This window comes from Triturus cristatus, chromosome 9 (assembly GCF_964204655.1).
Source record: "Triturus cristatus chromosome 9, aTriCri1.1, whole genome shotgun sequence".
Classification (NCBI taxonomy): Eukaryota; Metazoa; Chordata; class Amphibia; order Caudata; family Salamandridae; genus Triturus; species Triturus cristatus.
In genome coordinates, this window is record NC_140592.1 from 961,113,414 (window position 1) to 961,140,359 (window position 26,946).

General features: G+C 47.2%; 1 protein-coding gene across 1 annotated transcript in view; it reads left to right on the top strand.

Moving 5' to 3' along the window:
• LOC146799152 (zinc-binding protein A33-like) overlaps nucleotides 1-26,946 on the top strand; it is a 530,413-nt gene that overhangs the window by 274,147 nt on the left and 229,320 nt on the right. The window contains exon 7 of the mRNA XM_085628053.1: nucleotides 18,618-18,851. Coding sequence (XP_085484179.1) covers nucleotides 18,618-18,851 — 234 coding nt within the window. The remainder of the gene's footprint in view (nucleotides 1-18,617; nucleotides 18,852-26,946) is intronic.

Consider the following 26,946-nt stretch of genomic DNA (forward strand, 5'->3'; position numbering starts at 1 on the left):
TGGGAGTGATTACTGTAAGAGCCGCTGTGACGCACCTGGACATTGGAGGGCCGGTATTGGAACTCCCAGAAGGCAGCTATTTCGAAATCGGCTGTGCAGAAAGGTGTGTGAGTGCCCTGGTCTTGAGAGGTGGATAGAGGGGGGGAGGGTAAAATACATTCCCTTAGTCTTTTAGAGGAACTGGAGCATACCCCGACGGGAGTATTACATGGGGATTCCATCCACGGCCACATAGCAACCACGGCTTAAAGTCAAAGATGTGCAGAAGAGATCGCAGAACTGTGAGTCCTGAAACAATGGCGACACAGAAGGATCTAAAGCTGTCACACCGAACAAAGCTGGACAAATATGCACTTTCTGAGGCAGAGGTGGCAGTAGGAAGCAATGAAACGCATGGTACCAGACAGCAAGTGGTGGATGGTGCCTGAGCGCTACAAGTTATCATGGAGGCCATGCAAGGAGTGCGCTCGACCCTAGAAACCAAAATAGACTCGGTCACAACCGAAGTGACACTAATACGTGAAGACCTGCGAAATTTAGGGGAACGAGTGAAAACCACTGAAGGCTCGGTCACCACACTGCAGCAATCTACCAAAACATTGGAGATAACGGTTAAAAAACTTCAAATGACAACTGCGGAATTGGAGGCCCTGCTAGAAGACTGCAAAGAATGCAGCATTTTGCGAATGTGCCGGAGAAGGCAGAGGGCCAGGCCATGGACATGTTTGTGGAAGCCCTGGTCCAGAGTCATCTACAACCCCGTGCTCTCTCCCGCTACTTTTCAGTTGAGCGTGTCCACCAGGTGCCAGGATGGCCTCCGAAACCGGATGCACCCCCTTATCCCATCCTGGCAAGAACCTTTAATCATAGGGGCAGAGACATAATTTTGCAGACAGCCCGCACGGCCCCCCTCTGTTAAAGTTTGAGAACTCCACAATAACTTTCTTCCCGGATTTCATGGTAAAGGTACAAAGAATGTGACGTTCTTGGAGGTAAATCGTACACTTCGGGATAAAGACATTAAATATGCAATGCTCTTCCTGGCCAAGCTGAGAGGTGGCGGAGGGGAAGTCGTGTTTTTTTGTAACCCCGGAGGAGGCCTGGGTGTGGATGGAGGGGTGGAGAACCCCTGGAGGCCACAGGCCTAATTCTCAGAGACGCACACAGAGTCATGAGTGTCGTCCAGATAGCCGTGGGCACATAGACAGATTGCAAAAGGAAACATACCGATAAAGCTATGCCACGTCGAGACTCTCAAGACAATCACTGAAATAAGACTTGTTCTAATGGTTCCGGATGGCCTCTTCTGGTTTGTAATGAGTGTAATAGAGGCTATCAAATATATTAATATTTTGCGGTGGAGCTGTGCGGTAAGATGTTAGTCAGTATTGTCCATGATCACCATTATACGGCATGATGCTTATAATTTGTTAGACTATAAGTAAGATTCTAATAGCGCTTAGTTAAATATTGTTTAATGGGCTTAACTGGTAGAAGACTGGGGGGGAGTAAGTTGATTGGCTAGGAACCATCTAAGCTGCGTTCCCCGACGCTGTGCTCAATGGGTAATGGGATACAGGCACTCTGCATAGTTGGAGGGGGGGCAGTTCTAAGTCCATATTGCAGGGAGGCAGGAAGGGGGGTCGAAATGGGTTTTTATGTAAGGAAGAGTTACAGAGTTGTTAAATTTTTACAGTGGAATTTTGCAGAAACTGTTTGCAGTGCATGGTTTAGATAGACACCATTGGAAAGACGAACAGTCTCACGAGTGTTCAGTGAGTTTGACGCAATGCCATTGAATGGTCCACAGGGTGGGGGGCGTGATGAGTTGGTCACAATCCCCTGTGTCCACAAAGAACACCCTCAGAAGCAGCTAGATGCCTGTTGACCCGATGTTAGCTCCACCACCCTGCAATTTTAAGATAATCTCGTGGAAAGTAAATGGGGTGGAGGACAGAATTAAGTGAGGCGCAGTCTTGCAATACCTGAAGCTTCAGGCCCCTGACGTGGTATTGTTGTAAGAGACTCACATACAAGGGACCTCCTATTGTGCTTTAATCAATCAATCAATCAATCAAAGCATTTGTATAGCGCGCTACTCACCCGTAGGGTCTCAAGGCGCTTGGGGGGGGGGGGGCGCTACTGCTCGAACAGCCAGGTCTTGAGTTGCTTCCTGAAGGAGAGGTGGTCTTGGGTCAGGCGGAGGTGGATGGGGAGGGAGTTCCACGTCTTGGCAGCCAGGTAGGAGAAGGATCTTCCTCCTGTTGTGGCTCTTCGGATGCGGGGGACAGCGGCGAGGGCGTGGCTGGTTGATCGAAGCTGGCGGGTGGGGGTGTAGAAGGTCAAGCGGTCGTTGAGGTATCTTGGGCCTTGGTTGTGGAGAGCTTTGTGTGCGTGGGTGAGGAGTCTGAACGTGATTCTCTTGCTGACGGGGAGCCAGTGCAGGTCTCTCAGATGTGCGGAGATGTGGCTGTGTCGGGGGATGTCCAGGATGAGTCGTGCTGAGGCGTTCTGGATGCGCTGGAGTCGTTTCTCGAGTTTGGCTGTGGTTCCGGCGTAGAGGAAGTTGCCGTAGTCCAGTCGGCTGGTGACGAGGGCCTGGGTGACCGTCTTCCTGGTTTCGGTGGGTATCCACTGGAAGATCTTCCGTAGCATGCATAGGATGTTGAAACATGATGCGGAGACGGCGTTGACTTGTCTGGTCATGGAGAGGGAGGAGTCCAGGACGAAGCCGAGGTTGCGTGCGTGTTCTGTTGGTTTGGGTGCGCTGCCAAGGGCAGGGGGCCACCAGGAGTCGTCCCAGGCAGAGGGTGACGATCCCAGGATGAGGACTTCCGTCTTGTCTGAGTTCAGTTTCAGGCGGCTGTTCATCATCCACTCGGCTACGTCTTTCATCCCTTCGTGTAGGCTGGTTCTGGCGGTGGCGGGGTCGTTGGTGAGGGAGAGGATCAGCTGGGTGTCGTCAGCGTAGGAGATGATGTTGAGGTTGTGTCGGCGTGCGATGGCTGCGAGGGGGCTCATGTAGACGTTGAAGAGGGTGGGGCTGAGCGATGATCCCTGTGGTACGCCGCAGATGACTTCGGTGGCCTCGGATCTGAACGGGGGGAGGCGGACTCTCTGTGTTCTTCCGGCGAGGAAGGAGATGATCCATTCCATTGCCTTCTCCTGGATGCCGATGTTGTTGAGGCGCTGCACTAGTGTGCGGTGGCAGACCGTGTCGAACGCCGCGGAGAGGTCCAGGAGGATGAGGGCTGCGGTTTCCCCGTTGTCGAGTAGAGCTCCGATGTCGTCGGTGGCTGCGATGAGGGCGGACTCGGTGCTGTGGTTGGGCCGGAAGCCTGACTGCGAGTGGTCGAGGGATCCGTTCGTCTCGAGGAAGGCGGCCAGTTGTCTGTTGACGGTCTTCTCGATGACTTTGGCCGGAAAGGGAAGGAGCGAGATGGGACGGTAGTTTTTGAGGTCGGTGGGGTCAGCCGATGGTTTCTTCAGTAGGGCGTTGAGTTCGGCGTGTTTCCAGCTCTCTGGGAAGGTGGCGGTGTCGAAGGAGGCGTTGATGATGTCCCGCAGGTGGGGTGCGATGACGGAGTCGGCCTTGTTGAAGACGTGGTGAGGGCAGGGGTCGGTTGGAGATCCTGAGTGGATGGAGTTCATCGTGAGGATGGTGTCTTCGGTGTTGACCGGGGTCCAGGCGCGGAGGGTGGTGATGGGGGGCGTTGTCCCGGTTGTAGGGTGCGATGGCTGTGTGCTGAAACTGTTGTGTATGTCTGCGATCTTGCTGTGGAAGAATGAGGCGAGCGAGTTGCAGAGGTCTTGCAAGGGCGTGATGTCGTTGTTTCCGCCACTAGGGTTTGAGAGCTCTTTGACGATGTTGAAGAGTTCCTTGCTGTTGCGGGCGTTGTTGTCCAGTCGTTCCTTGAATGCGGATTGTTTGGTGGTGTGGATCAGCTGGTGGTGCCTTCGAGTGGCGAGCTTGAGGGTGGTCATGTTGTCTGTAGTTGGGACTCTGCGCCAGGCTTTCTCGAGGGCCCGGCAGTTCTTCTTGGAGCTCTTGAGTTCGTCGGTGAACCAGGATGCTTTCTTGGTGCCGGGTCTGGCGGGGGGGGGTCTTCTGAGGAGCGAGGTCGTCTGCGCAGTTGCTGATCCATCTCGTGAGGTTGTTGGTGGCTTGGTTGGGGTTCGCTGATCTGGCGGGGGGGTTCTGGCTCAGGGATGTGGTGAGCTGGTCGGCAGAGATCTTGTTCCAGCTTCTGCGGGGGACCAGTTGCGGGTGGTGGTGGGTCGTGGTCCTTCTGAAGCAGAAGTGGACGCAGCTGTGGTCTGTCCAGTGGAGTCCGGTGGTGTGGCTGAAGGCGATGTCCTTGCTGGAGGTGAAGACGGGGTCAAGCGTGTGGCCGGCGTAGTGGGTGGGGGTGGTCACCAGTTGCTTGAGTCCGAGGTTGGCGAGGTTGTCCAGCAGGGTGGTGGTGTTGCGGTCATTGTTGTTCTCAGGTGGAAGTTGAGGTCCCCGAGGAGGATGTAGTCAGCGGAGGGGAGGGCGTGCGGGCTGATGAAGTCGGCGATGTCTTCGCTGAATTGTGTGCGGGGTCCTGGGAGTCTGTAGATGAGGGTGCCTCTGAGTGTGGTCTTGGGGTCGGTGTGGATCTGGAAGTGAAGATGTTCGGCGGCTGTGAGGGTGTCGTCGGAGTTGGTCGTGATGCGGATGGTGTTCTTGTGGACGATGGCGATGCCTCCTCCTGTCCGATTGACGCGGTCCCTCTGGGTAGTCTTGTCTCCGGCCGGGATGGCGATGGCGATGTCGGGCGCTGAGGAGGCGTTCATCCATGTCTCTGTGAGGTAGGCGATGTCTGCGGAAGTTGCTTCGATCATGTTCCTGAGTTCCCCGGCGTGTCTGTGGACGGAGCGGGTGTTGAGTAGGATGCACTTCAGGTGGTTGCTGCTGGTGCTTGGCGTGGTGGGGGCGGTGCGGGTCCGGAGGCAGGTGAAATTGCAGGATTGGCAGGTGAAGGGTCCGTGGGTGCGGTTTGGGGCCGCTCGGTAGCAGCCGGGGATTCGGCCGGTGTTGAGTGCAATGAGGGTGGCAGCGTCGTAGGTCTGGCGGGTGGGCTGACTTCTGCGGGGGCCAGGGGTTCTGGCGCTGGGCGCGGGCCAGGCGCGGACGGGCGCAGACGGGCTTGCCTTTGGCGCGGCCGCTGCGCGCGTCCGCTGCGCGGCCGCTTCGCGGCCTCCATAAGAGCGGGAGAGGGAGGGAGGAGCAGCTGGGAGGTGGGAGCAGGGCGGCCAATTGGGTGCGAGGGGGCGGGGCTGGCGGGACGCAGCGGCGGGAGAACGGGCGGCGCTGGGTGAAGGCGGCGAAACCAGGGATACAGAAGGAAAATGGGGGCAGAATCAGGGAACAGAATGTACGAATACAGATAGGAACCAAGCACTCGGGGTACAGAAGGCAACGGGGATCGCAGGCACACTCGGGGTACAGAAGGCAACGGGGGTCGCAGGCACACTCGGGGTACAGAAGGCAACGGGGGTCGCAGGCACACTCGGGGTACAGAAGGCAACGGGGGTCGCAGGCACGCTCGGGGTAGAGAAGGCCACGGGGCGGGGAGTCACGGAGGAGGCAGGACGCAAGGCTGAGGACTGCAGCGGAGGGCAGCGAGGATGGAATTCACACTGGAGCCGTGAGGCGGTGCGGGGAGCGACCTGCCTGGCGAGCAGGGTCAGAGGTCGCTCTCTCTACCGCTTCGCGGCCTCCATAAGAGCGGGAGAGGGAGGGAGGAGCAGCTGGGAGGTGGGAGCGGGGTGGCCAATGGGGTGCGAGGGGGCGGGGCCGGCGGGACGCAGCGGCGGGAGAACGGGCGGCGCTGGGTGAAGGCGGCGAAACCAGGGATACAGAAGGAAAATGGGGCAGAATCAGGGCATAGAATGTACGAATACAGATAGGAACCAAGCACTCGGGGTACAGAAGGCAACGGGGATCGCAGGCACACTCGGGTTACAGAAGGCAACGGGGGTCACAGGCACACTCGGGGTACAGAAGGCAACGGGGGTCGCAGGCACACTCGGGGTAGAGAAGGCAACGGGGCGGGGAGTCACGGAGGAGGCAGGACGCAAGGCTGAGGACTGCAGCGGAGGGCAGCGCGGATGGAATTCACACTGGAGCCGTGAGGTGGTGCGGGGAGCGACCTGCCTGGCGAGCAGGGTCAGAGGTCGCTCTCTCTACCGCTTCGCGGCCTCCTTAAGAGCGGGAGAGGGAGGGAGGAGCAGCTGGGAGGTGGGAGCGGGGCGGCCAATGGGGTGCGAGGGGGCGGGGCCGGCGGGACGCAGCGGCGGGAGAACGGGCGGCGCTGGGTGAAGGCGGCGACGCCAGGGATACAGAAGGAAAATGGGGGCAGAATCAGGGCACAGAATGTACGAATACAGATAGGAACCAAGCACTTGGGGTACAGAAGGCAACGGGGATCGCAGTCACACTCGGGGTACAGAAGGCAACGGGGGTCGCAGGCACACTCGGGGTACAGAAGGCAACGGGGGTCGCAGGCACACTCGGGGTAGAGAAGGCCACGGGGCGGGGAGTCACGGAGGAGGCAGGACGCAAGGCTGAGGACTGCAGCGGAGGGCAGCGAGGGTGGAATTCACACTGGAGCCGTGAGGCGGTGCGGGGAGCGACCTGCCTGGCGAGCAGGGTCAGAGGTCGCTCCTTTAAATAGATGGGGATATAAGCTGGTTGCCATGCTGGTTACACCAGAGGTTCAAGGGGGGTGGGTATTCTCCACTGCAAATCATTCCCTTTCAAGTGCAAACTGTGAAACATGATGCTTTGGGTAGGTTTGTGACCCTGACAGGATACTGGGAGGGCAGGTCAATAAATATTACGTCTCTCTATGTACCACCTAGACTACATTCATCTGCCCGATTTAGGGTCGCACATATTTAATCTGCCCGAGGGCGACCTGTTAATAGGAGGAGACTGTAATGCAGCCCTCAACGGGGACCTGGATAGAAAACCACTAAAACAAAGAGAAGCCTCTGGGAAAGCCTAGAAGAATTTCTGAGAGCGATGGGTCTAGTGGATGTCTGGAGAGCCTATAATCCCTCCACCACACTTTCCACTTTGGGGCACTTGGAAGTCTGTCCCTTATAGACTATATTTTTGGAGGAGCTGGCCAACTCCCAATGTTCAATGATGTTGACTTTCTCCTGCGGGATATCTCCGATCATTCTCCAATGATTGCATGTTATGGCTAAGGCCCCTCCACCAAGCGATAACAGATGGTACTTCATCCCTGGTATCTAAAGATACCGACTATACGCGAAGGTCTGATTGAGGCGACCTCAAATTATTTCAAGGAAACTGAAGGATCAGTAGACTCAGCCCAAACAATGTTGGAAGCGTACAAGACAGTCATCAGGGGGCACAGAGTCTCTATGATGGCATGTCATAAAAAAACAACTGATGGAGGTAGAAAAAGACATTAGCAAGCTAGAGCACAAACTAACTCTGTGAGACTCCCGAGACATTACACATAGGTTGCAGATTAAACAGAAGGAATACAGAGACATTGCTGAAGAGGCGGCTAAAGCGCATTACCGAGCCACCTAACATCAGGTATACAAGGTTGGTGACAGGGCAAGTAAGTTATTAGCATGGTTGGACAGGTGAGAAAAAGCCACTAGATGGGTGTTTGAAATTAACTCAGAAGAAGGGACATTAATTAGAGACAGGCAAGGGATAGCGGAAGCCTTTGCAGAATATTTCTAACAGATCTATACCCCAACAGGGGCTTCCAATTACACTGGGGCACGGGAGTTGTTTGCCACCCTTGCTCTTCCCTTTCTAGAGAATACAGATAGAGATGGTCTAGAATATGACTTGACAGACAAAGAAGTGGTGCGGGTGATTGGGGCGCTACAATCTGGGAAGGCAATGGGCCCGAGTGGCCTACAAATTGAATTGTATAAACTAAATGCATCCACAGTCGCCCCGTATCTGGTGAAGATGTACGAGGAGAGTGTGGCCAACGGTATCCTGCCTGAAAGTCAGAGAATGGCCAATATCGTAGTTATACATAAAAATGTGAAGCCCCCTGAACATTGTGGATCCTACTGGCCCATATTCTTTTTAAATCCAGAGGTACAAATACTGGCCAAAAGTCTGGCTACATGTTTGTCCCCCCTACTTAACAAATTGATCCACCCAGAATAATCCGGCTTTATGCCTGGTAGAAATACCGCACCCAATATGCAACATCTCAGTGGTGTTCTGGGCAGGGCAAGGGCTTTTAGAGAAGAGGCGGTGATAATGTCCCTAGATGCCAAAATGGCATTTGACATGATCAAATGGTCTTTTCTGTTCGCCGTGCTGGAGCGATTGGGATTTGGGGGGAAGTACTTGTCGTGGTTGCACCTTCTCCACTCTGAGCCCCTTGCAAGAGTGACAGTGAATGGTGGACAGTCATCAATTTTTAAATTACAGAGGGGGACGCGACAGGGCTGCCCACTTTCTCCACCAATATTTGCATTGGTAATAGAACCCTTGGCAGTCTGGATCAGAAGAAATCCCCTCATCAGGGGATTTAATTGGACAGAGGAATGGGAGAGAGTTTCCTTTATGCTGATGATATTTTGCTTTATCTGGCCAAACCATATTCCTCAATACATATAGTGTTACACATATTTACTCTTTTCCAAAAGTACTCAGGGTACACTATTAACTGGGATAAGTCACTCATATATGTTCTGAGTGGGAAGGGCACAAACCTTGAGTTGTGCAGTTGTGGGAGGGCACAAACCTTGAGTTGTGCAGCTAGGAGATTAACCAATGGGTTCGGGTACCTGGGGATCTACTTCACTGCGAGCCCAACAGTGTTTTACGATACAAATTTGGCATCCCCACTATGGGGACTGCAGGAAGACGTGCAACATTGGAAGACCCTGCCTCTCACGTTATTGGGTAAGGCTTCCCTGTACAAAATAAGGGCACTTCCCCAGTTCGTCTACATCCTGCAAAACATGCCATATCTTGTGCCAGCCAAGTATTTTCAATCCATAGAATCAGATATAATGGAATAATGGTATCCCTCGTATAGCACTTACCAAACTTATGAAAAGCTGGTACGATGGGGGAAAAGCCCTCTCGGCAATTCAGAATTACTATTGGGCATCTCAATTGATAGTCACAAATCATTGGGTACACTGGCCACAAATAGTACCTGCCTACAGGATGGACAGACAATATGACCCCAGGAAATTACTTGAGAGCAATCTATGGGGAGAGAAAGAATGCACCAAGACACACACCAACCTCAACCACTATCACTTTATGGCATGCGGCTTCAACTGCGCTGGGGTGGAAAAACAAATTAACACAAGCCACTCCACTCTTGAAGTCAAACCAACTAGGGTTGCTAGCCAAATATCTGAGGTTTGATAAATGGGACCTAATTGGCCTTTCTAGGATTGGTGATCTCTGGGCAGGGGGAAAGTTGGTCCCCTTCAGTGACCCTGCATAGGGACTACAAACTAGGGGAAGGAGACACTTTTCGATACCTTCAGGCTTGCAGCGTGTTGGAAAAGGCAGACCTCAAAGTTACTGAACTCCCGGTCTCCTCACCCTTGGAGGATAGTGTGAAATTCAAGAAGAGTTCACAAGGGCATTTGAATATCACAGGGAAACGTTGTAATCTTCAAAGATCTTTATTATGCTTGACAGCAATTGACCTCAGCCACAGCTCACACTGTCGGTGCCCGCCGTCTCCTCGCAGGGAGCTTGACTTAGAACCTTCGGTGCAGCAACATTCTAAAGCATCTCAAGAAGGGTAAGAACATTATGACCCAGAGGGGAGTGGTGCGGCAAAAGGACAGTCCTCTCCTAAAACAGAAGGTACCACACATCCCCCTCCTCTACAATTAAAACAGAAGAGAATTAGCAAGGCATAGAACAGGAAAACTCTGGATTACTTATCAACGTACTGTTCCAAAAATTTGGGAAGACAGGCGAGTGAGTGTTGATCTTCCCAGCAGCAGTTGACTCTCAAGACATGGCAGAATCCAGCTTGCCTGACTACACACTTTTAGGTGTGTCCCCATGTGCTGTGGGAACATTGAAACTCTCCACTCTGCCCAGATTCCAGATTTGCCCATCCTGAGTCTTGACAGCATTTCTGAACAGTTTCACAATTCTTATGAACTCTGACCAGCTCAGTCTCCCTATCGGGGCTCTGATCTTAACTAGGTCACCTGCTTTGAATCAAATCTCTTTTACTGCATGAGTTTTGTCAAACCTCCTCTTCCTATCCGCCATGGCCTTCCTTTCTCTGTCCCTCCATGGTGTCTTATTTTGGTTACAGTGGTCCACCCCTTGTACTATTTCATCCACCCTGGTACCAATCTAGAGTTGGGTTTTATAGCTCTCAATAGCTCAAATGGTGTCATTCCCGTGGTTTGATGGGGAGTTAGCCTGTAGGCCTCCAGACGTTTGAAAACCTCATCTTTCCAGTGCAACCCACTGGCCTTAGCTAACTGGATGCTATCTTTGATGGTCTTGTTGAATCTTTCAGCCATCCCGTTGCTCTGAGGATGGTAGAGAGCACACAACTTGTGTTTGATCCCATTGCACTCAAGGAATTCCCTCAAACTTTTAGAGCAGAGCTGTACCCCATTATCCGTCAGAATGCTGCTGGGTAGACGCTCATGAAGGAACACCTCCAGTAGACACTCGATGACTGACTTAGTTGTGATTTCTGGCACAAACTTTACCTCAGGCCACTTGGAGTATAAATCCATGAGTACTAGTATGTATGGAGTTCGTTTTCCCCTGTTAATGATCCGACTATATCAAAAAGCTACATCAGCCCACGGACCTTACGCTGGTGACCTGCAATGCATGGGAGGTGTGTGTTGTTTAAGTACCTTATCACCGGCGGAGCATGATACATACTCTCTTACTTTACTCTCTATCTCCAAATCCATATTTGGTCACCAATAATCCAGGCATAAGCTCTGCTTAGGTTTGGTAATGCCCAGGTGGCCCTCATGAGTCAAGTTGACCAGAACCTCTCTCAAGTTTCCTGGAGGAACTAACTTTGCACCACTGAAGAGACAATTGTCCATGGCAGAAAGCTCATCTCTGACCATCCGGTATGGCCTGAGAGACTCTTCCCTTTTGTCTAGATGAGACCAGCCAACCTTGATCTTCTCACATACTCTTTGAAGAAGCACATTTGCACTCAACTCCTCCTTCCATCGTTGTTCATCCACCGCCCCTTGAGTGATGACACACACGTTCTCACTCCTCATCTCATTGTCCTCCACACCTTGCCTGTTTTCATCCTTGATCCCTACAGGAGTTTCTTCCAAAAGCCGCGAGAAACAGCGGCTAAATTCCTCACCCCTGGTACATATTCAACCCCAAATTTGTATTCTTGTAGGCTCACTACCCACCTCCTGATCCATCCTGCTCGAGATGGCATCCAACCCTTTCTTGGCAAAGACTGTGACCAGGGGTTTATGGTCTGTCCTTACGTTAAACTTAGTCCCCCCACAAAATCTCTGAACTTGTTAGTGGCCCAATGTACAGCAAGAGCCTCTTTCTCGATAACCGAGTAGTTGTACTCTGCCTGGCGTAGGGAACGAGAGGCAAACGCTATGGTCTCTCCCCCCATTTCACCTTCTTGGGTCAGAACCACACCCAACCCTCTGGAGCTAGCTTTAGTAGTTAGGATGGTCCTCCTACCGGGAACAAAAGCTTTAAGATTAGGTGCCTCGGCCAGTGCTTTCTTAGTGTCATCGAACTCCCTTTGGCATGCCTCACTCCAGTCAAACATTACCCCTTTCCTGAGAAGATTACAAATCTGATAGGTGCGTCTGGCAAAGTTCTGAACAAATTTACTGTAAAATTCAATCAACCCCATAAAGTACTTGATCTCCTCTTTGCTTATGGGAGGGGTTATATTAAGGATGGTGTTTTGCAACTCTGTCTTGGGAAGAACCCCTTCCTCCGTTACCTTATGTCCCAGAAGTTCTATTTCTGAGCACCCAATCCTACATTTCTCCCTCTTCACGGTAAGGCCTTCCTCTAGGAATCTCCCTAGGACTTGTCTGGGCTTACGTTCATGCTGTGTGTTGTCTTCTCCAAAGATCAGAACATCATCCTGGTAGCATAGAACTCCCGGAATCCCCTGTAGAAGGTTGCTCATGATCCTTTGGAAGATGGCTGCGGCCAAAACAAGTCCAAAAAGGCATACATTTGAATTTGTAGGCCCCCATAAGTGTGACAAACGCTGTGAGGTCTTGTGACTCTGGGTGTAGTCTGACCTGATAATAGGCTGATGTTAGGTCACGAGTAGAGAAGACCTTGGCACCAGCTAGTCTGCTCTCCATTTGAGAGATGTTGGGGAGGGGAAACTTGTCTACACTCACCTCTCTGTTTAGCGCCTATGCATAAGCGCACCGCCCCATCTCCTTTCTTAGCTACTACTATGGGTGCCAATCACTCCTTGCCTCCACCGGTTCGTTCACTCCCAAACAACACAGTTTCTCCAATTCCTCTCTCACAGGTTCCTGCATGGAGATAGGCAGACTTCTGACCTTGGCTGTCACTGGTTTTGCGTTCTCTTTGACTCTGATTTTGTGCGCATAGTTTTTAAGACAAATGCAAAAAGAACAATTGATGGACAGAATGTAGAACAATGACATACATTCACCCCATTACAGAGATCAAGGCCTAAATCCATTGTTGATATGCTCACCATGCCATTCCAGTTTGAACCCAGCCATATGCAAATCAGTCTTAACCCGGCGCCCTCCCTGGACTGGAAAGAAGCATCCTAGGACCGGTTTCGGGCTTTCAGCCCTCATCAGCCAGGATAGCTTGACTCCAGTAGCATGGAGAGCACTGGACTCACGTCTGGGCATACCCGTCCCACTCGGGGTGACAAATGCAAAAAGAACAATTGATGGACAGAATGCAGAACAATGTCATACATTCACCCCAGTAAAGATATCTGGGCCTAAATCCATTGTTTTGTTGCTCACCATGCCATTACAGTTTGGACCCAGCCATATGCAAATCAGTTTTGACCCTGCGCCCAATGGGAACAGTACAGCCCGAACTGCCATGCCAGGTCCTCCCTGGACTGGAAACAAGCATCCTAGGACCGGTTTAGGGCTTTCAGCCATCATCAGCCAGAATAGCTTGACTTCAGTGGCATGTAGAGTACCGGACCCAGATCTGGGCATACCTGTCCCACTCAGGGTGGCAAAAGAATGATGGATTTAACCCAGATCTCTTGACTGGGAGGACCTGGTTTGGCAGTTCGGTCTGGACTGTTCCCATGAGGCACAGTGTCAAGACTGATTTGCATATGGCTGGGTCTAAAGTGGGGTGGCATGGTGAGCAAAAGAACAATGGATTTAACCCAGATCTCTTGACTGGGGGTGAATGTATGATTTATTCAGAATTCCGTCCATCATTTGTTTGTGTAGCTCTTTTCACCCTAAGTGGGATGGGTATGCCCAGACATGGGTCCCTTGCTCACTGATTACAAGGAAAAGCGATGTAGTGCACACCATTTTTTCCATGTCTTTAACTTCAAGGTACTCGTGTCAATGGTTTGAACTGTTTGCGTGCAGCCTGGAAAGCGTGATCTACCCTGGCACCACGCACTAATGAAATCTCAGGGCTGGAGCGAGGTTTCACTCCTTTTTCATCCACACTGCATCCTCCATAATTATCACAAATGTACCAAAAGCTTGTCCATATACAAAAACAATTTAATTCCTTTGCTTATTTCTTTCTCATTTCATATGCGTGACACTAATGTGTTCCAAAGTTTCTCATGCAGCAGATATGCCAATCCAGGCTTTTTTCTGGAGCATGAAAGAAAACATAAATCAACCTCAGTCATCAATCCTATAATACTCAATGCATTTTGGTCTGTTAATAGCCCTTCTTCAGGGGTTCACTACAAGTAAAAAACATTGTCATTAGATTAAATATTCAGACCTCTATGCATGCAAATGTAATACTTGTAACATTGTGCACAGAACTAATACCATGTTTTGCAACTGACCTGTAACCAGCGTGTCCCTCTAAAAGCGTAACAGCACGCTACGAAAATGTACCTGAACAAGCCCACCAAACTCCCATCACCCTGCAATGTTTTACCTCCCTGTTTACGTTTGAAATTGCCAAGACATTCCCCCTCAACTAGTGTTCACACCTCCTTCTAATTACACAATGCCTGCGTATAAAAACAACATAAACGTACTCTTGTGGCTTCATGACCTCTTTCAGTGTGAACTTCTTCCCGACACAGTCTTCTCCTTTGAAACAGTGTTCCATTCGCTCATAACCTCCCCCTTTTTTCGCTCTTATGGCGTTGCTCAACCCTCAAAATCAACCAATCGCAACAACCAAACTACTTCGGTACCTACTCCTGATGACTACCAACCCCATGATTCCCTGCTTCTATCACTTAATTAAACCAAACCTACTACTCTCTCAATTATACGTGATTTCACTAACCCGTTCCCGGTTGGCAGAACCTCCCCAAGCAACTCAATAAAATACCCCGCCCTTCCTGCTGATGTTATCTAACATGCCAATTCTTCGATATTACAAATCTTATTTGCAAACTTGAAAATGTTGTTAAACGTATTTTACAACGTTCAAAAATAAAAGTATAATGTCACTTGATATTGGTATATACATAGACCAAAATTGAAAGTAATATGTCACTTAATATTGGTATATACATAGTCCCAGAATAAATCTGTCTATTTAATTATGTAACAAAGTTCCTTAACTTCCATTCCTGGGATGTGATGGTATTATATCGTCTCACATGTGAATTAGTTTCCATGTTATCTTCTTTGCAGATGATCCTATGGGTGCATGGACAAGCTTTTGTTATATTTGTGATAATTATGGACGATGCTGTGCGTCTGGAAAAGGAGTGAAACCTCCTGATATCCCTTGCTCACTGTGCCACTGGATTCAAACTAGCCTGGCTGATGAAGGGTAATACCCAGAAACAGATCCCAGGATGCTTGTTTCCGGTCCAGGGAGGACCTGGCTTTGCAGTTCGGTCTGGACTGTTCCCATGAGGCACAGGGTCAAGACTGATTTGCATATGGCTGGGTCTAAAGTGGGGTGGCATGGTGAGCAAAGGAACAATGGAATTAACCCAGATCTCTTGACTAGGGATGAATGTATGATTTATTCAGCATTCCGCCCATCATTTGTTTGTGTAGCATAGTTCTTAAGAGAGCCCAAATGTTCTGAGAACACCTCTTTGAACTCATCTTCAATTACCCCACATGTTTTGCCCACCTCTTGTACCAAAGTTTGTGGGTTCTTATTTGGATTGAGATAGATGCCCAGACCCTTCTGTGCTTGCCACCCCAGTATGTTGTCTCATTTACTTGACACATAGACCTTGGTTACAGCAACTCTATCCTTATAGCCAACCGTACCCCAAAAGAAACCTCTCATATGTATGGGTTGACCACCATAGCCCCCCAGCCTGACATCCATTCTTTGGAGTTTCAACTTGCCTCTTGACACCTTCTCAAATTCCTCTGCGAAAATAATGGTCAGTTTGGAGCAAGAGTCAAACATGGTTTCAATCTCTGTAAATAAAATAAACTTCCACTAGATCGAGTCGTTGTTCATTTACTGGCCTGTGGAAGTGACAACATGTTCTTTCAAGTGTCATAAGGTAGAAGGTGAGTCTTGTTCACAGACAGACACCTTGGTTCACATGAAAGGGTTGAAAGTACCTAAGCACACTGTCAGGTGAATGTAGACTCCACGAAGAAAGCGAGAGCAGAAAAGGGGAAAATTTGTGCTTCTTAGGGGGCGAATGTAACCCCCACCTTTCAAAAGTACATTCCGGCTCAAAGTAAACTCGCTGTGCCAGTCAGAGTGACCGTCAAGATCTTCTGAGACCCAAACAGATGCAAAGCTGTGCCAGTCAGCGCAACCATCACTCCCTCGATGCAAGGTATAGTGTGAAGGACGCCTCACCAAATGACGCAAAATGGAATGCTGTGCAAGTCAGGTTGACCGGCCAGTGCTTTCTCCACACCACTGCTCTAAAAACACAGAGAGGAGACAAACTGAATGTAGAGGTATCCTCAAAACCCTGTTTCCTGTTCTGTGGAGCATCTATTTTCCAAAATGACCCGGCAGTTCAGGCAACCGCTTCCAGCTGTATTAAATGCCCAATACCCAAAACTCTTTTCTCCTCAGAATGCTCTCTCCTCATTCCACTTAAAAGCTATCACTGGGCTCCAAAACAGCAGCGGGAATGCAAGCTGAAAGGATGGACTACAGCAGCGCTCAGAAACAGGTGCCGAGAGGAAAAGCTGTTTAAATAGAATAGCGTAGCAGAGAATGGAGAGTGAGGCACTACAAAATACCTGCCATTTACTAAGCATTCTCCGTCATGCGACAACCGGGTTTTCCTTGTAGTGCTGATTTTTTAACCATTGACAGTTCAAATTAAAAAAATCGCGCAAAAGTTACGAAGTATATATCCAATTTCACAGTAGTGAAGGGCACTTTGGAATTTTTTCACGGTGCCGCAGCCCTCAAACAGCCATGAAAACGGCACAGGGCTCTAGGGTACTTACTCCAGGTACCACAGCCAGCCTTCCACTCTGCAGTGAGTTGATATGTCTCACTCATAGTACAGCCGCACACACAGACAGCCTCACAATCACCAGGGGCTCCTCCATAATTACTCACGGCCCGCAGCCTCACAATCTTTAGAGATCGAAGTTCCTCGCTTGTTGAGGTCAAAATCCGCTGTCACATGAACTTTCCTGTGCCCGTCCTCAGTCGCCAGCGTGAAATTCAAGAAGAGTTCACAAGGGCATGTGAATATCACAGGGAAATGTTGTAATCTTCAAAGATCTTTATTATGCTTGACAGCGATTGACCTCAGCCACAGCTCACACCGCTGGTGTCCGCCTTCTCCTCGCAGGGAGCTCGACTTAGATCCTATGATGCGGCAACATTCTAAAGCATCTCAAGAAGGGTAAGAACATTATGACCCGGAGGGTAGGGCTGCCTCAAAAGGACAGTCATCCCCTAAAACAGAAGATAAAACAGATAGGCTGTTAGATGCTATATGAAGGAGAAGGCGATATCGCTGACATATAGGAAGATATTAAATAACACACCTGACAAACTGGAGAAAGTACACTCCAAATGGGCAGAGGATGTAGGGGATATGAGTGGAGGAGAGTGGCAAGAGGTGCTGGCATCCCCCGGGAATTGGCGATACGTTCCTGATTCAAATTGATCCAATTAAAGATTTTACATATAGCATACTACACTAGTATAGCACTAGTTAAAATGGGTACACTAAATTATCTGTTGTGCCCGAGGGGCTGTGGTCATGTGGAAAAGTTTATACATCAGTTGTGGGATTGTCCAGTTCTTAGAGTTTACTGATATAAAGTACCATTGAGTATGCTGACAATCTGTGGGAAAACAGTGGAGGTCTCACCCAGGTGGTGCCTCCTCAACATGTGGGATGCTACAGGCCTTACAGTGATGGGGATAACCTGAGTCTCCCTTGGATGTATGGTAGCTAAGCACAACATTGCGAGGACCTGGAGGGGAGTAACTGGGCCTAAATCCCAGGATTGGGAGACAGATATGGATTGGTGCATGTAGGCAGAAAGAGTGGTTTATGAAGGAAGTGGTTGCTTACAGAAATGGTCCATGATTTGGGGGGAATGGAACAAAAGTAAAGGGATGATATGCATGCCGATTGATGGCCCTTCCAACCCCGAGGACAAATAAGGGTGGAAGAGGATGTTGAAACTTACATGAAAACAACAGGATTGTGTAATGTAAACTTCAGAGCTGTACCCATGCACTGGATTACATTGATGTTGAATGGAAATGTACTGCAATTGTTCATTAATAAAAATAATACAAAATAAAACAAGTCACTGCAAGCCCTTAGTATCTACACACTGGTCAGTCAGCTTCCGGCATGGCTCTGTGCTTCTGGCAGGGAAATAGTCACAGAAAGAAACCAATATTGGTGCGCAGTGGTGGCACCTATATAAGCATTGAGCATGTCACTTCCGGCATGGCTGACCCAGAGCTAATCGGCACAACCTTCCGGCAGAGGTACTGCTCAGGATTTTCTGGATGTAGTCTGATGCCTGGGAAATATTCTAAGGTAAGGAATCTGCGGCTAAAGAGAGTCTCTACCAGATAAGGAGTTAATGAAAGGTAAGTAACTTGTTCTTAATAAATACTAGTCTTGCTATGTTAAAAACAAAATCAATAACAGTTCAAATAAATAAAACTTAACAAAGTTGTTCTATAAAAGCTGTAGTAGCTTAATATGACTGAAAGTTCGAGAAAAAAACTTTTTATAACTGACTGGGAGTGAGGTGTCAACTGTTGCACCTTGCAGAGTTCTGGACAAGAGGAACTTCTAAGCATTTTATAATAATATTTCTAGTGTAGGCATACATGGTGATTTGTAGAGAATAATATAAAAAGTGGAAACTTTGAAGAGCAATGCTATATAATAGATAATATGGAATAATAATCCAGTAGTATTCAAAGCTGATGTGGCCATCTTTTATTCCAGACAACTCTCTCAGATATGAAAGGGCATATTTCAGAAGAGTTTAGCAAGCTCCATGCTTTCCTGCATGACAGAGAGAAGGACTGGATACAACAGCTCAACGAAGAAGGCAATGCCATTCTAAAGGAGATGGAAGAGTACCTGCACAAAGTAAGGGAAGAGCTTCAGGACATGGAGAAGACACTCCTTACCTTAGAGTCTAAGCTGGAGCAGCAAGATGCTACGCTCTTCCTCAAGGTTAGAAGTAGTCTATATACAAAGTGCATAACAGATGTCCGCTATGCCTGTTAATGTTTGGATTGTATTCACTTTCATCTTTCACAGCTCGATCTCGGTCCCTTTAAGTTATGTACTCGGCTTTAAACTTTCTTTTCATATCTATATATTTATTCATCTTTAGTTTTCTTTGCCTTATGTGTTTCTCTCTTGTTTTGTATATTTTGATTGAGCTCCATCAATGCCCTAACTTCAGGGATTCACAAACAATCATCCCAAGGAGTCCTTGAGGTACTTTTTGCTCACAATGTAGGGTCAAATCAGTACTAATGTAGGAATCACCAATTCAAATGCAATAATGTAAATAACTGTTTAAAGCAAGATTGATATTTAAGACTAAAACTTAATAACATATTACTACTCAAAGTACAGGAGTGAAAATGGGAAAAATAAAAGTAGACAATTGTTTTGTGATACAAATATAGAATAGGACTTTAACAGTTTATAGTATCTTCTTAACAGCGGTGAAGAGTGAATATCCATCCAATGTGTTGATCTTCACAAGAGTTATTACATCTGGCAAAAAAACAGGGTACAAGCGAAGGGTCCAGAGTACACCATCCTACTGTTCTCTGGTTCAAAAGCACACATAACACATTCTAAGGGAGAACACACAGTTAACCAATGAATATCATTACCCTACTGATACCTTACTATGACCTATGCAGTTCATGAATACACATACCACGGTAGAAATCTAGATACCACAACAGCTTTTTTCATGGGGCAAGGACTAATAGAAGGCTACTTGACAAGAGTATGTTGTTGGGCTACAGGTGTAGTTTTGGATTGATGGGAAAAGTTACCTTTTGTCTTAGGTACTGATCATAAGCGGTCTGGATAATTTCGACTGCTGTCCAAACTCTATTAGTGTGGTGGGTGGAATTATGTGTTATGCAGACTTTATCATAAAGGCTTTCACCATTTTTCTCTGGGTACACATCAACATGTAACACTTGCTGGAGTTTACCCAGCAGATACCTGGATATGTGGTTTTGGGTGTGGAGAGCACCAAAGTTAGCATGAAGGGCCTAATTTGTAACTGGTTAGAATTACGTCTCAAAATAAAAAATAGTCCACGGGGTATTGGATTTTATCAGGTGGTATAATTATAATCAACCCCTCTGGGGCACTCATAATCATGGTCTAAGAAAATACTTGAAGCTCATTTTGGGTGCCCGAAGCTGCCCGTACTTATTTTTCACATAAGTTCTGTATGCACCCCCGGTTTCTTTTCTCAGCACCAGGACAACCCATTTTGGAGCATTTACGCCCTTTAATGAAATAAAATAAAATCATTTGGAGACAGAGGCAGAAAATTGTTCCAAGTAGGTGATTTTGTCTTTGGTAGCCAGAGCAGTTATATTCTAACTCATTTCCAAAGCTACAGGTTTCACTAGAACTCTCCTCTGGGTACACATCACAAGCTGGAGGTCAAAAAAGGTAGGCTAAAGTTGAATCTTTGCAAGAGCCTTTTTATGATGGATCTTGAGAAGATAAGTTTGTGTACAAACATTTCTGTCAACTTTTATCCTACAGTTAAGGATTTTGTGGCTTTTTGATCAAGCTCTTCTTGAAAGTAACTTTTAGAGCTCTAATAGACCTTACATCCTTGGTGTGCTCTTCCCCTGAACATTTTGCTTTCAAACCTCCTGGTTTCTGAAATTGTTTTTGTTGACTTTAGGACTGCACACTTACCACAGTTACCCAGTGCTCAAGTGCTTGTGCTCTCTCCTAACATTGTAAATTATCCTACACCTGATTGGCACATTTAATTTACTTGTACGCTTTTAATAGAATGGTATAACATGTATCCAGGGCCTGGAACTTAAATGCTAACAGTGGGTCTGCAGCACATATTGTGCTGCCCACTAAAGTAGCACCTTAAGACATGTCTCTGGCCTGCCACTGTTGGCTGTAGGGTAGTTTTAAAACTGCCATTTTGACCTGGTGAAATAAACCTTTTTCCAGGCCTAAACCTTCCTTTATACTACATATAAGTCACCCATAAAGTAGGTCATTGAAGCTGATATGGCAGACTGCATTCCTTTTAAAAAGCAGGACATGTTTTCTTAAGGTTATATGTCCTGGTAGTGAAAAACCTCTAGATTTGGTTTTTCAATACTGTAAGGCCTATCACTCCCCTTGGATAGCATTAGATTACCTTATTATATTTAATAAGTGCTAACACTTGAATGGGAGTAGATAGGAATGTCATGTTTAGAACCAAATAATAAATGATAAAGTCAGATTCTAGTTCACAATTCAGAACATGTCACTTATAGGCATTTTGCCAGTGTCTTAGGTCACATGACTGTGAATGGCTCTGCGTATTCCTGCCACAGACAGTGAAAAAAAGGGGACTAGGTGTTGGCAGAACTGGCCATCCTGCCAGGATGGTTGGGGGTGAAGTTATTCTCTGCCCCATCAAAACTTCGAAGGGCTTTCCTCCAGCACACACAAAGGAACCTAATGCTAGTCTTTTGTCACCCCAGACTTCTTGGATCTTTGACAGATGAAGGAAACTTTTCAGAACCAGATGTGGGGCAGTATAGGGAAGCCCCCACTTCAGAGGCTTGCACCAGGTATAAATGTTGGACCTGCTGAGCCACTCGTCAGTACAATCCTGGGCCTGAGGACACTACAGAAGAAGGAATACGTGGCTTCTCAGAGGACTGCCTGCTGCTTGGGGCCTGCCTTTATACTGTAGTGAAGGCAGCAATTTAGATGCATACAGTGCTATGTTAGCATAAGCGCGTTAGATGTTAGAAAGCCATCTTGCCGCTTTTGCACACGACACTGCAGAGACATGTTATTATTTGAAAACTGCTTTCTTGCCTTTTCTTCACATGAGAACTGTCTGTTGTTCACATCCCTAGACGTGCACTGCGACCTTGGTCTGAACATTGTGTGCAAAACACTCTGAGCCGCCAGACAATGTATGTTTTTGAGTTCAGGTTGATCGGCCCACTCTCTAGCCATAATATGCACACAGCTGCAAATACCTGGGTGTCGAGAGCCTTTAATATTACTGTTTGCATGCGTTAGAAACACATTCCGGAGAAGAACATTTCAAGGCGCAGAGCAAAGCTGATCCTGTGATGTGATTCACCTAAGCTGATCTTTACGGTAGGGGGTTCCCCATTCAAGCCTAGAGACCTTCTATTAGTATAATAAAAATAGCCTACTAGCGAAGGGAAGGTGGCTGTATTCCACTGTCATTTGTAATATGATTTCTCCCTTCATTTTCTATGGTATTGTAACAATGCTGATGGTTTTAATTATAATCGTTTGTTTGCTTATGTTAGCCAAAGTACTGCATCTTAGGACACGTAGTTTATAAAAGAAACCTTTTAAACTTTACCGTGTCTCTGATTACTCTTGTTGTGGACTGATATGAGAATAATAACGAACAGGTATTTCTGATTACCACCATTCCTGAGAGTACTCTAAGTCGCTTGTTCTCGGTTGTCTATACATTGGGACCTCCGAGAAAATACGGATAACGAATGGGACACTGATGCTGGTCGGATAGGTGTTCTGGGTACTGAGGTGAGTTTTTGGTACACCACAATTCACTAAGGTCCTGGTTTCCTGCGCATAGTTCTGTGCATGATCAGAATCCCTGCAACAATACCTATAGGACTGCCCTTCTGCTTCCACAGGCTAGGCTTGTTGCTTGAGACCTGCCTTGTTCCTCAGAGGATTGCCCTGCTTATCGAGGCCTGACTTGCTGTCTGAGAAGGAAGTCTGGGCCTTCTCTTTTCATTCCAAGCTAACCTACGTGACTCCAAGGGTCAGTTGACTGACCACCTCTTCTGAGCTACAGGGACACAACAAGCTCCAGAGGCCTACCTGCAATTGCTCACCTGACCTGTTGCAACTAGACCTACCTGAGCCCCACTGGCCTTTGCTAGAGGGAGCCCCTGATCCCTAAGAGGTACCTTCCCAGGTCCTGGGCCCTTGGCTGGCATCAGACCGTACTCTTCTACAAGAAAAGGTGAAATCCTGAAATTTTGGGGTCTTTGCAATCACGAACAGGCCCATTCATGCCAAGGCTTTGCTGCCTACGATGACTGCCAACGCGGATCTCCAGTGAATCCGACTCTTCAAGCTACAGCAACCGGCAGCGACGACCGGCAACATGAGATCTGCACTGCACACTACAGCAACTGCCCGCCGTGACTGCCATCTTGAAGCTCCAGCAACGACTATCTGCCACAAGACCTTCATGCCACAGTGGCGACTGTTCGCGATGCCAGTCCTGCTCTTCGCGCTACAGCAAAGATCTTCCTCAACACTCTACCTGCTGCTCGCTGCTTTCCTCTCCAGGATCTGGACTCTTCGTGCCAGACTTTGGACATTGAAAAGGTAACTTTTTAAGCAGGATCAATCTGGCCCCTGCTTTTGGCCTATACTTCCATCATGATTGATCTCGACTTGTCACTTTTCCCCTGTCTACCACAACCAGATGACTGTGAGTGGCGCTTTGTGCTTTCAGGCAGTATAACTACCTAAATCTTATAAAATTGAATATCTCCTGCTCTAATGATTTGATTATTGTCATTATGGTCTCATTTCATCTATTAAAACGTAATTCTTTTTTTCTAAATTGGTTTGGGATTTTTCTTGTTTTGTTTTTTTACTTTATTACCGTTTGTGTGCTGCATCAATGCTTTATGAATTGCCTCTAAAGTAAGCCTGACTGCTTTTATGCCAGGCTACCAGAGTGCTAAGCACAGGTTAATTTAGTGACTTTTGTGGTTTACCCTGACATGGGTTGTTGTGGTTGTTGCCTGAGTGGGGATTCCAGCCTCCTCAACCAATAACCCCATTTTTTACAAGCTCTCTATAACACAAATGCACTGTAGACTCTTCAACAGGATTCTCTAGCACCAGCTTGCTCACTGCTAGTGTTAAGATACCCTTGAGCAGACATATATGTTGCTATGTTGCGTTATAATATGTTTAATATTATTTTATGTTATTTTATGTGTGATGGTAAACCTTTTTATATTGCATGCATTCTTACATTATTGCGGTGTAGCAATGTTAATATGTCCTTTATCTTGTCACCATTATTTTGAGTATTCTGTCATACACCGGACCATGTTGGGTTTGTTACCTCAGAATTATGTGTGTGATTTGGTCTTTGTTTACAGTGTCTGACAGGTTGATGGGCTATGAATTTTAGCTGGGGTGCACAGATATTACTAAGGTGCTTAGGTTATTTGGCTTGCCTATTGCCAGTTATGTATGTTTATGTGATGAGTAACTAGTATCAGGTAGGTGTAAGGATACTGTTTGACATGTTATTTTGTTAGTTGGTGAACTGATTATCGGGTATAGTGTTTGTTGTTGTGAGCTTAGTGATAATCAAATACATGACACATCTCTGCTGACGTGGATGTGTGTCTAGGTGTTCTCTCCAAACTATTGTGCTGCATATTTCCATGGGTTATTTTTCTTAGTAGTAAGTGCTGTTGTGATAGCCAACTGTATGGCATGTCTGATTTCTTCCATGTATGGTCAGTATTCTGTCTAATGTGATCTATAGGATGTTGAGTTGGTGGTAGGTTCTATGGGGAACATATATTTTAAAAGACATATTTGTGCTATATTTAAAGTGTGCGTATTATCTATCTGAAGTGGACTGTTTGTTGTTTACTTTTGGAAAATGTGGAATTCTCACTGCCAAAAGTGAAAAGATGGCATATCGATTATTTCATTTTTAAATAACCACTGAAAAAGTTAGAGGGAATGTTAACAACACTTTCACCTAAGCAGAGGACAGGGGAGATGTTGTTTCAGTGCGGGTGTCCCATGACACTCCCAGTTACAACTGTTGTGGGACTATGCATGGATATCATCATGAAGGAAACCAGGGAGGTTCGCACTGGATTTGTGTCTCAGCCGAGCCACTATTGTGGTTCTCTCTTTTACTTGTCATGATGGGAGTCATTGAAGTTACAATTAGAGGATCTAGTCAGTGGTTTGCAAAGGGTGAGTTTAGTCCTAAGAATATGCGCCATAAGATGGAGTGAAATCTAGGGTGTCTCAAGAGTGAAGGTAAGAAGGGGGTAGGATGCTGCCAGAGAATGTGAATATAGAAGCCTTTGTACAGTAAGCAAAGGGTGCAGGGATAACATTACCAACCTTTGGTTTTGATTGTTTTAGTATGTCCAGGCCAGTATTCATTGACCTGGGCATACTAGAACTTGGCCAGAATGAACGAGGCGGTTGATCCAAGTGTAGGCCCTCTGTCGGTTCTGTCATTGGGTTTACTATCACGCATTGGTGACGTAGGCGAATTGGTGGGGAATCGGTCATCTGATTTAAAGTGCTAGATCTGCCCCTTTTCCAGTGGTATCAAACCCATGTAATATTATCATGGAGCAGAATGGCAGTCTTGCTAAAAAGCCTGTGGAATTCTGTTTCATGCTGATAGAAAACTCCTAGTGGGTCAAGGAAATTCGAAATGGACGCTCTAGAAATGTAATACTAACTTGATTAATTAATAGAATGCATATTAGGAATGAGTCAGTGTGGCCGGCCGCTCAAATGGGACAGTTTTCCATGGGTGTGCAAGTAAAGGCAAATTTTCAAGTCCTAGAGTCACAGGGCCGGGCAAAGATGTGCAGAGTAAGTGACGTTTTACACCAAGTTGGCTCCTGCCATAGCAGAACAAGCAGTGGTAAGGCCAATATGTCTGGGATTGGCTTTCAGCCTTCAGGGTATAACAATGTTTCTTTTGTCTTAGATTTTGCAAAACTTTACTGTAGGTGAAGCTGCTGGGTCCTCGTCAATCTAAGAAAATAAATTGGCTAAAAGCAAAATATGTTAAGAGTCCAAAAAAGGCTCCCAATGCCGTAGTACTGCCTGACACTGAATGGAGTTACTTTGTGTGTGCATGTGCTACTTATGAAAAGAATGCCATCACTCACAGTGCAGTTAGCCAATAGATAAAGCGGGCTGACATTTTACCCTGTTCTGTATGAGGTAGTGGGCGGCAAAAAAATGTGAATGACCCAGTGCTTAATTTGCTCCTGTGGTTTCGAGCCCTTTATTCTCAACACCTGCTCTAAGGGCTGTCTACCACATGCTGGCGTTGTCTTTCAAATATTGAGGTGAACAGACCCTGTTTAATATTTCAATATACATTAAAAATGAATAATTTCTGCCACCTATGCCATTCTTATAGCTTTGGGGGCCTGGAATTGTCTGAATGGCCACACTTGTAAGGTGTGATGGTTAGTAGTTGTGTTAGTACTGTCACTGGCAGCTCTGGCTGGGGCGATTGGGGGTGCATGCTGCAGGGGCCTCCATAGAAAGGCCCTGGCACTTACCTTTTTCACATTAAGTACTGGTACGATATGCTATTTATTACCATTGTTATTACCATTGTTGAGGGCAGGTGGCAGCATAATCCACTCGCCGCTTCACCTCTGGTGAATCAAGGCTCTCCACAGACTCAAGAATGTTAGTAAATATTATTTTGCTCTCTGTGCACCTACATATATCAGTGCTTATTATGACAGTGATTGTTGGTGGGGCCCACCAGCTCTCTTTTTTGGGGAGCAGCACTTATTTTTCGTTATCAGACATTGACCCAGAGCAGAATGTAATAGGTGTAACATTTGCAAGAGTTTAAGCTATTGGCATTGTAAATTACAATGCTTTTTATTGATATGTTTTGATAATTAATACATAAATAAAAGGCAAATGCCAATAGCTCAAACTCTTGTAAGAAACCTGTTGCATTTTAGAGAAGCGGCCGCCATTGTCCCGGGCTGCTTGGAAAGTGAAGGGTGCATGAATGTTGCAGGGAAGCATGTTGTGCCTGCAGTACAAGAAAATCATTAAAGAAAATAGAGCTTACAGACTAAATAAGACGTACTGTTTAACAACCGAAGTAAAAGGGGCAGTCCTCATGGGAGGTTACAAATGAAGACAAGGCGGTGCTAAGGAAGAGCTAACAAGCCTATTAACGAATCAGAAGCCAGCATTTACGAAGGACAATGATTCAAGCCAATGACACATATGGACGGAGTGTCCA